The sequence below is a fragment of the Saccostrea cucullata genome, unplaced genomic scaffold (genome assembly GCF_032062105.1).
Source record: "Saccostrea cucullata isolate Sc308-1 unplaced genomic scaffold, CSIRO_AGI_Scuc_v1 ctg140, whole genome shotgun sequence".
NCBI lineage: Eukaryota > Metazoa > Mollusca > Bivalvia > Ostreida > Ostreidae > Saccostrea > Saccostrea cuccullata.
Genome location: NW_026927245.1, coordinates 291768 through 302883, shown reverse-complemented (window position 1 = coordinate 302883; position 11116 = coordinate 291768). Strand labels below are relative to the sequence as shown.

The following is an 11116-nucleotide window of genomic DNA, read 5'->3' as shown; positions in this document are numbered from 1 at the left end:
TTAATTCACCCTATTATTAGGTCGAATGAATTTTTGGGCATTCAAAAACACACTTAATTTTCTACGACGGATGTGACCCATCGACAGGATGCTCACTCCTGTATGGCACCCGATCCAACCTCTGATGTTCTTAGAGATCATTGTTCTACGATGTCAATGGACTTAATTGCTTGGTTTCAGATGTTATCTCAATATTTCATTACAAGTCCAAAAAGCCCTATGAAGTAACAGTATTTAGAAACCAAAATAATTGCAAACACTTGATAAAACGGCATACATGGTAAACTTAATAATTTCACTTACTTGAGTTGGTATAAACAGTGGTTTTGCTGATGATTTGTTCCATTTCATTCAATTTAATTCTATCTCTGACATTCCAGTGTTTTAATGTATGATCATATATTTCTTTTCCAGCTGTGTTACTGAAAAGTATCATATTTTAGATTGAACATCTCACAGTTAACCCCTATCAGATTCTGCTTATTAGCTATGGTTTTTCAATTGAAATATAAATTAGGGTTAAGATGACTTTAGATGGCAAAGACGCTAAACCATTTTGGCATACCTTGTGGTGCAAATTAAGAAAGATTATTTATAAACGGAATTGTCGACGGAATTTTCCGTTATCAGCAGGGGATGCTCACTCCTCCATGGCGCCTGATTCCATGTCTGATGTTTTAGAGGTCCGTGTTTGCCCTGCTCCTATTTTGTATTGTTTATGGACTTTTGATCTTGAATACTGTTTGTTATCTCCATATGTTTCATTTGTCTCAACATTGCTTACCTTAAAAACAAGAAGATGGCTTTTCTGTAGTCAGTACCCGACAGGTGCTCGTGGAAATCAAGGTAAGGTGCCAAAGTATCGATGACTCCAGGTGGCATTTTATCGATTTCATCAAAGATAAATAAAGACTGTTCACATTCTTTTACACTGTTTTCAACCAACTCTTTCAATTTCTCCTAAAAATGGAAAATTTCAGTGTACTTTTCTCTTCTTCTAATTTTATATTATCAAGGGAAATAGAGATTCTTCTTAAAGGTGCATAGACACAGATTTAAAGTTTCCTCAAATTTTCTGTATAATATTACGCATTATATATTACATTTATTTAGCATTTCACACAAAAATATATTTAAAATCTTATTTAATCTAAAAGTTATTGAAACATCATTTTTGGGGCGGGTTTGATGGACACATCTTTACACTTTCACAATTTTTAATTTAATTCTTCATACTAAAGTCTTAAAATTATAATCCAGAAAATTCAGAGTAGAAATGTTCGAAAGGAAAACATACACACAGTGTATTGTTAGTCCGTGCAGTTGTGGTGAGCAGACTTTAACAATTGAACACACCCGGTGAATCGTAAACCTTAACAATAACAGATCTCATGTCTTGTTTACAAAAAATGCGTACGTTTCACGGGAGTGTTTAATTTCCTCAATTCTGTACACAACACTAAGCGCGGAATGACGATACTTACTCCTCACTAAGATATTGACAGTAGTGAAAAAACTTCAAGAGTACTGTGCAACAATATATTCAAGAAGTGGTGTGAATCAGATGTGGATATTCAAAAATTCCAAAGACCTTTTGAATCACAAGATCAACAGCATAAAAAGTTACGACTCTTCAACACATACACAACCATTCCCCAAGATAAATAAAGTCCAGCAGGCTTTTTATATCATTCACAGCTACTTTTTCATTAAAAATGGAACTCGTAAATTTAATTACCTTGTCATTGGTCCATTATTTAAACACTGAATAGACGACGGATTTTCCCGTTATTTCCCGATCATAACAAGGAGCAGACGGCGGATGTGACCGGTCGGCAGAGGATGTTCACTCCTCCATGATACCTGATCACATCTCTGATGTTTCTGAGGTCCGTGTTTTCTCTGCTCCTGTTTTGTATTGTTTTATGGACTTGTATATTGAATACCATTCGTTATCTCCATATCTTTCTTGTGAAGGTGTTTTGCTTTCGAACATTTCTACTCTGCATATAATTATTTTTCAGGATGTAAGTTTTAAAATTTTTTCATAATTAAAAGCAAGATTGCCGTTTTCACAAGTATTAAGAATAAATTAAAATTTGTGAAAGTGCATGGGTGTGTCAATCAAACCCATTCAAAAATTTGAAGTTTTAAAAAGTTTTAGATTAAATAAGATTTTTAATTTATTTTCGTGTGAAATGCAATTGCAATATATAAGTCGTGCTGTCATACAGAAAAGATGTAACTTGTAATATGTATATGACTTGGAAGAAAGTCTCCGGTGAAGAGATACTTTGCTATTTACCAGTGGTTCTTGAAACCAGAAGTCTCTGTCGAGACTGAAGCTCTACTGGTTTGTACTTATAGCAAAGAAAGAGAAAAGTACTTAAGCAGTTAAAAATTGAAACTTCACAACAGCAATAAATAAAATAATGATCCTTGATAAAGTCTCTCTATGTTCTTTGTATAGTCTACTTGTGCGCCAAGTCATACTGAAATCAGACCAAAACTGTAGGAGGAGAAGCATTTTGTAAGAAATTTCAATGAAATTTTTATTTTAAGTAACCATGGCAACACCATTTATCAAAATCAAAAACCGATAAACAGAATTTTGTATCTTAGTGTAGTCTATTTGTCTGCAAAGTTATATTGAAATCAGAACAAAACTGTAGGAGGAGTAGCATTTTGAAAGAATTTCACAGAAATTTCTATTTTTGTGCCAAGTTATATTGAAATCAGACCAAAACTGTAGGAGTAGGATTTTGAAAGAATTTTCACAGAAATTTCTAATTTTAGTAACCACGGCAACACTATCGAAATCAAAAATCGATACTCAGAATTATGTATTATAGTGCAGTGTACTTGTGTGCCAAGTTATATTGAAATCAGACCAAAACTGTGGTAGGAGTAGCATTTTGAAAGAATTTCACAGAAATTTCTATTTTTTGTAACCATGGCAACATCGTACAATGAAATTAAAAACCGATAAACAGAGTTATGTATCTTAGTGTAGTCTACTTGTCTGCAAAGTTATATTGAAATCAGACCAAAACTGTAGGAGGAGTAGCATTCTGAAAGAATTTCACAGAAATTTCTATTTTTAGTAACCACGGCAACATCGTTAATCGAAATCAAAAACTGATAATCAGAATTATGCATCCTAGTACAGTCTACTTGTGTGCCATGTTATATTGAAATCAGACCAAAACTGTAGGAGGAGTAGCATTTTGAAAAATTGTTTACAGACAGACGGACAGCTGGACGGACGCCGGACGCATTACTATCGCATAAGCTCTTCTGGTCTCTGACCAGTAGAGCTAAAAACGTCGAAATTGTGGAAAGTGTACAGACGACGGAAGCCAGACGGACGCTGGATACTCTTTGATCAGAAAAGTTCACTTTAGCCGTAGACTCAGGTAAGTTAAAAACTGCAATTTAGAAACCTAAATATGATTTAATCATTCCCATTTTTGCAAAGTTACCTTGTAAAGTGGTGCCATATCAGCATGAGGGAATTCTTTATTTGTTGATATGAAATGGACATACTTGCTCCTCATTCCCTCTTGATATAGACCCCCGGCGATAATTCTGCTGACATGGTTCTTCCCTGTGCCAGTCCCTCCATGAAACGAGAGTACTAGCGCTCTTGTTGGATCTTTTGTCATGTGAGCTTGCAGATGCTTCATAACGACATCAATAGCTAGATGCTGCCCAAATACTCTGGCTTGAAGGTCCTCGCGGAGGGCTGTAATTATTCAGCATATAAATCAAGTTAAGTAGTAGCATCGATATAACTGTTTGCATTATGTCTCGAAATACAAAACATCTGTACAGTATTTAACTTGAAAAAAGACGTTAATGGAAATCTAACAACCAAGCTTAATGATAAACGTGATGACTTGAACTTTTCGATCGTCAACCTTCCTTACTTATTGCCTGACGTCACGGCGTCAGGCTGTATAAGGATTGATAATTGCTTGATCCGAAACTAACAGATCATACCCAGAGAGCTAGATTTTGTGCAAGCTGATTTACCTTGGAAATCTTTTACCTGCATTTTAAAGAAACATTTTTCAGGGAAACAATGATTTTACTTATGCAAAATAATGCAGTATTTACTTTGTTTACTCTGTTTGCATGAAACAGATTATTCCATGTGATTTACCGTTTCAACGTGTCCGTGTATCTTTTTTTCTGCATTTCTATACTACTGGATCAGTCCATTTATATTCAACAAAAGGGGTGAATCGCTCTTTTCGCGCCAAATGTCACGAGTAAGCGATCTTCGCGCCTTTTCTTGGATTGTTCTATTAATATTGTATGAATGGGGGTGCTAACTTCCATGGAATTAAATAAAGTTTGTTATTGTAACCTCCATCTTCTTATGATTCAGAAATTCTGTCTAATAAATTTTATCTTATTCCTTAAAACAACATATGAATCTATGTATCAGAATATGGACATGCAAAACAAAAGAAATGATTTCTCTAATTTGTTTCCCCTCTGTTGGTTTATTCCAAATTTTAATGGACTAGTCCAATCACCACAAACGATCGACGCAGTTTGAACCAGATTCCAGACGATTTGATGACAGAAATTACCTGTGCGAAATCTTGGATTTCTTTTCCACAAAGGCCTAAATATTGGTTTTACCTATTTCGTTCTCAAAAAATTATAGTACCCACCTTTCAGAAAAAAAAAGATCGATGAACACAAACTACTACTGTTTACGTCATTGGAGAAAATACTTTCTTGCAACATATGTATTTAGTTGTATCCATTCTCTAAAATGTTCACAATGAATGATTTGACAACAGATTTCAGAATAGGTGTAGCTTTAAATTTAGATCCAGGGGTAGATCAATCTACTTGCAGAAAAGTCAATCGCATCATCTCGGGTCTTTTCCTCAGAGGTCGAAAAACAGACTCGAATGTATCCACTTCATCGGATGTTAAAAATTTCTACATTTCCTGTTCATAGTAAAAACGGAGTTAGAAGTCCCTTCTATAGTATATTTTAGATAATATCATTACATTGAATAAAGTCAACTCCATATTCCACAGATAATTACCGTCTTCCTTGGAAGACGGTATTGTATAGTTGAAGTTTTTTACAGTCTTCGGACTATGCATTTCCTCTCTTTTGTGATTGGTAGAAAATGCATGATGAGAAAATTTTCAATTATTTCATTGGTTGAAATGCTGTTCAAGGCAAGGGAGATAACTTTCTGATGATCTAATTTTTGTACGACTTAACAATTTTGCAAGATTTTCAATCTTTAAAAAATGACAAAACGAACAACAAAATCAGCAGTGATTAATTCCTAATAACATGATTTGTTGTATAGCAATAAATAAAAAAAATCTCTTTAATTTCATTATAATAAAATTTGATTTTTATTGCTTGCAGGCTTTACAATTTGTTATTATTCTTTTCCCCTTTCTTGTTTGAAGAAGGGAATGGAATCAGCCGAGGTTTGCCGAAAGTCAAAGTTTACGGAGATGCAATCGGCAATCCTCGGCTGACTCCGCTACGCTCCATTCAAACGTTATGTGCGAGGTACGAGTCATCCGAGGAACTCCGAGTGACGGAGATGACCGAGCGACAACCGTGGTAGGGCTAATGCCAGTAAAAAGCTAATGTAGAAATACGAAATCAAGAAATTCAAAAGAATTATACGGCCTGATAGGTGTAGATCAGCTTACTGTTTAAGACTGTTGCTAAAGACGGTAAGCTTTTTTAAAAAGCTCTACTTGTAGGTCTATATGCATCGTCCATGCTTTTATTTTAAAGTTGGTGAAAAAGGGGTGGGGGGGGGTCATGGCGTATAAATTGACAATACATTTGTTGTCTCTTCCCTAGATAAGGCCCGAGAAGTGGGACCGAGGAGTTGCGATTGGCAGAAAACCATTCTGTTACCAACTCTTCAGAATGCAACAAAGGCATCGTTCTTTTAAAAGTTAAATAATTAAATATTTTTACAAGGTTCTCAAATAAAAAGACATAGGGGCCTATTTCAAACACAGAAAAGTATTTCTCAAAAGGTTTATCACTTCTCTTACCATTGGCGGATCCAGAGGGGGGGGGGGGTCCGGGGTTTGGAACCCCCCCCCTTTATTTTTTGCCAAGTGGAGAAAGAGAGAGAAAGAAGAGGGATAAAACGTTTCCCGAGAATAAGTATTTATACTTCTAACTTGACTATGTATTGAATAGATAGATTCTCACACATTTAGTTTTTCCATTCACCTTCACTGTTACTTTTAATGAGTGAATGGTAGAAAAATATTCTACTTATTTTTATATATCTTATATATGATATGTAACATGCGAGGTTATATTTGATATTAATTTCCCGCGATCTCAATTTGGCTGTGTTGGCTATATACAAGAAGGTGCCGTTTTTTTCAACTAAATCTTATGAAGGAACTAAAATTTAAATCATTGTTTTATACCCAACCCAAAAAGGATTTTCAAATTCTTTAAGAAAATTCATTCTACTCTTCGGAAATGCTGCAAATCCATTCAGTTTTAAGGCTTCAGTAGTTTTTTTTTAAATGTATTAATTTTTTTATACGGACTGGGGGTACCTTTTCAAAGAAAAAAGGACGTAGAACAAAGATATTATTTTCCACAATCTTATATTATCCCATACATGTGTGTGAATCTTTGCCTGAGAGTGTGTAAAGGGGGGGGGGGGGGTTAGAGGGACACAACCCTGGAACCCCCCCCCTCCTTCTTTCAAATATTGCTGGGTCCGCCCCTGCTTACAGATATTGATTGATTAAGTCAGGCAAGCTTTTTGAAAAGCTGTTACTTGTGCAGCAATATACCTTCATCACCTGCATATGGGGTTTATATTTCTCAATATTGATTCATACGCAAGACCATGCTCTACGTTTGTACAATATCTAAAGCGAGTCATATTAATGACAGCGTTTATTCTGGTGTCAACAAATTCAAATACAGATTTACCTGGTCTTTTCGAACAGTTGATTTAAAAACTTTCAAAGGAGCAGAGTTTAGTTTGATGCGAATACAATGAGGACTTTATTAATTATTAACATACGTTAGAAGTGAATCAAAAGACATCGAATAAAGTATTTTATTTTTTGCATATAACATTTTTTAAGCAAGATGTTTTTGCTAGTTTTGGTTATTATCTATACATATTACATAATAAAGCTTTCTCAACCAGTAAAGTATACAAGGGAATAAGATATTTGCAATCAAACAAATACGCCTGATCAAGCAAAATAAAGTTTTCTTATATAAGAAGTATTTCATTGTGTAATAAGGCATATTTTAAGACAATATCGGTGACAACGCTTTCGTCTTTGGGAGTTGTTTTAAAAAGTCCATCACTCATTAATATTTACAAATAACTGATAGAGTAGATTGATTAGAGTAAAATGACGTAAGACTTTTAATTATACCCCGCTTGAAAACCGGAAGGGTATATACTCACTCTAAAGTGATCGGGGTATACGTCCGTCCGTCTTTTGCGCTTTAAGGTACCCATCTCTTATCCGCAACTCCTTCTATACCACTGAACGGACAGATATTTCTAGTTTCCCATTTTCTGCATTTTTTGTGTACATATTTAATTATATGCATGTGCCAAGTAAAATTTTAGATGAGCATTTATTTAACAAGTTTTAATAATGTAAGAAAAGCGTGGAAAGAGGGGATCCTAAAAGAAAGATCTACGAAACCCTCGATAAATAGTCTAAGCTGTGGGAAAAACAATAAAAAATATTTGTAGGACGTGGTTTGAGTAAATTGAACAATTTTGTTTTTTAAACAGATTGCTGGTATTTTCACCTGTAGCATTTAGGTGGATCCAGTCCGCTGTACAACATTCTTTAAAATAACACTTGACCGGTGTGTAAGCTGTGTATATTCCTGCGAGTAATGCCGTTCCAACTCCCCCAGCAACTAGAAATGTATTGATTTCAAGAATAAAAGTGAAGAGAACACAAACTACGAGCCATTTTACAGAGCCCATGATGGAATTCCGCGAACTGCAAAACGAAAATGGAGGGGTCGCTAAGGAAGTTAAGTTTAACATAACAATGCAGCTATGATGATACTCAACCGAAATATAAATAGCAAGCATTTCTAACACATAAAAAAAATATTCAAATAGAGTATTTCAATAAAAGGATTTGAGGTAATAAGGAAGATATTTCATTTAGAATCCATTAGTCATTATCTTTAATTTTAGTGGTCTACTACTATTGATTAAACTATGAAACTCCAAGTACACATGTTAATGTGTTTTTAATGAAGTATATGATAGTCAATAGATGACAAACAAAATTTACAAGAAACATATATTGACGCAAGGAAACCAATTAATTTCCTTTTATAATAATTGAAAAAAATATATATATTCTTGTGACATTAAACGCTTGTGCACTTTGAATAGCATGTATTTCAATAAAAGGATTTAATTAAGAGATTTACAATAAGTTTAAAACTAAAGTTTAATGTAATCTATTTCATTTTAATTTAATAAAAACGCAACAAATATGTGGGAATCCTTGAATCCTTTCATAAGTCATTATCTTTAATTTTAGCCAGTGGTCTTTTGATGAATTAACATTTAACTATTTTTGATGTATATATGCACATGTGTACACGTGACAACAAATCTTGTTTAAATAGAGAAAGTAAAATTGTGCAAGTACACATGTTAATGTGTTTTTAATGAAGTATAATATGATAGTCAATAGATGACAAACAAAATTTATGATGGACAAACTTTATTTACTGGCCAACGGTGACGTAAAATTATGAAGAAATATGAAATTGAATGGTACCCATCTCTTATCTGCAACTCCTCTTATACCACTGAATGAAATTTAATGATACTTCCACAGATTAATCTTTATTACATAATGCCATTGTACGCCTCTCTTACTTTAAGTTTTGATCTGACACTTATGTCGGGACTACCAGAGCCAAACATGGACTTTACCATTATGAACATATAGGAGGCGAGGTATCATTTAGTGAGCTCCTTGCTCACAATTTCTGTAGTTTTACAAATACTGTAGATTAGATATTTTAGTTTTGTGCCTTATTTTGTAAAGCTATTTCAACAAAAGTAAAGTCTATTTACTATTGTTGTTTAGATCGGTGAAATAGCCCCTGAGTCCCTTTTCTTTAATATAAGGTGCGTTATTTTTTTTTCAAGAATTTTTTTTTTGTTTATACATATTTTTTCAAGGTACGTTGTGTCTCCATGGTAAAATTATTGATGTACACCCTAACGCATTTTGAACAAAATATCCAAAGTGCGTTAATTTTGTCCTATTTTTAACGCACTTGAAAAGAAAAATTGCATGCAAAGTGTGTAATTTTTTCAACGTGCTTTGCCACACTTCACATTCTCGATCCACAGTTCCGTTCCACTCTGACAGGGAAAAAATATTAATAAAACACTTCAGTATTTTCTTTTACTAATATTGAATTAATCATATGTGAATACTCGAAAACTCCAAGGAACCTATATAGAAAATTAAAAATTGACAAAATCAGAAACATCAGTTTGTTTGGTTTCTCAACACGACGTTTTTTTTTTCATTTTTCAATATTTAGTTTCATTCATCTGTTGATTCCACATATCCCATTGTACTTGAAATGGTCTACAGCATTTGTCAATATATGAATGAGGAAATGGAGGATGACTTTGATTGCAAACAGACAATTTTCATGTTAAACGTGATGACTTCAACTTTTCAATCATCAAACTTTATCCATGTAGCTATTACGCATTTAAACACATACATATGGAGTGAGTTGCAAAAGCTTATATATGCTCTAGTCCTATTTTGCATTGCATTATGGACTTTTGTTCTGGAATACTGTTCGTTATATTGATTCAATGTATAAGAATTTAAAAAACGAGGCAAGCTTTTACCAAAAAGGTTGATGATACAAATTTATTAACAAACTCGTTCAATGTATCACTTCGCAACTTCTATGGTTGATACAATAACCTTGTTTGTACATTTAATATTCTTAAATTAAGTCGAATATTTACTGAATTTTTCATACAAATTGTTAGGTCATTTTCCAACTGAATTTTTTTTTATCCTTTGCATGAAGCCTCAAGGTTAAGTCTCCTGCGTGGCGCAGTGGTAATACAGCGTCTGCTACAGAGTCGCGGAGTAAGGATTCGATCCTTAACGTCGAGAGGGACGGGTCCTTCGGAAAAGACCGTATAAACCGAAGTCCCGTGTCGTAGTAGGTGCTGGCACGAAAAAGGTCCCTCACTGCTCAAGGGCCGTAAGCGCCGAGTATAGGACAAAACGTGTAGCTCTCCAACGGCAACGTTAAACAACAACAACAACAACAACAAAACGATAGTAAAAAAGGCGGATGTGAGTTGACAACAGCGTATGCTTATTAATCCATAACACTTGATGTTAGCTAACTTTTTAGAGATCCATGTTGGCTTTGTCTATGATTGTATTGTTAAAATGGACATTTGAGAATGTATGGTACATGTAGGTTTTCTTTCCATGTAACTTTCTGCGCAAGTAGCTCTCTTAATGTTAAGGAAAAATAAACTTATAAATACACGTTTTTGATTATTTTCTAAACATTTTCTTAATTACAGAATACATTATTGTTGTCCTGTACAAAAATTTGTTTATACAGTATATATGATACTATGCCTTACATAGAACAGGCGGGAGATTAAATTTAAATATAATTATTTACATGTAAGTATATTTTTGTGTATCCTTTAAAAATGTTTTTTTAATCTGAGAAAAAATATTTACAATTATATACAATACATGTATTTACAAATATCTTATATTTTATGTGTCAAACATACATGATTTAAAACAAAAGATGTTCGTGTAACACTTATGCCCCCCCCCCCCTCCCTTGGACAAGGAACATAACTCTGCCAAATATTGCACGATCGTAACCAAAACATAACTTTTTTTCGTAGGGGCATAAAAAGCAAGTACTAGGCCTAGGAGACAAACGGCCAGTCCATATAAAGATAACGTACTCCTATCTGTATAAGCATACCCGTATCTATATAATGTATTATATAAGAATTGTCTCTTTATATGCACGCAAATGAAATGATAA

At 33.9% G+C, this 11116-nt stretch overlaps 1 protein-coding gene across 1 annotated transcript; it reads right to left on the bottom strand.

Annotated features, from left to right (window-relative positions):
* Positions 1 to 294: 294 nt before the first annotated feature.
* Positions 295 to 8039, bottom strand: LOC134273843 (torsin-1B-like). The gene is made up of 4 exons (XM_062756051.1): positions 7823 to 8039; positions 3483 to 3745; positions 785 to 960; positions 295 to 422 (listed from the first exon to the last, which is right to left on the bottom strand). The coding sequence occupies exons 1-4, from the start codon at positions 8004 to 8006 to the stop codon at positions 296 to 298; spliced, it is 750 nt and encodes a 249-aa protein (XP_062612035.1). The 5' UTR covers positions 8007 to 8039; the 3' UTR covers position 295.
* Between the last annotated feature and the right edge of the window lie 3077 nt (positions 8040 to 11116).

Coding starts and splice junctions, on each gene's coding strand:
- LOC134273843 (XM_062756051.1), bottom strand. CDS start 8,006: ATGGGCTCTGTAAAATGGCTCGTAGTTTGTGTTCTCTTCACTTTTATT. Junction 3,746..7,822: donor GATCCACCTAAATGCTACAG/GTGAAAATACCA, acceptor GAATAATTACAG/CCCTCCGCGAGGACCTTCAA. Junction 423..784: donor GCCATCTTCTTGTTTTTAAG/GTAAGCAATGTT, acceptor GATACTTTTCAG/TAACACAGCTGGAAAAGAAA.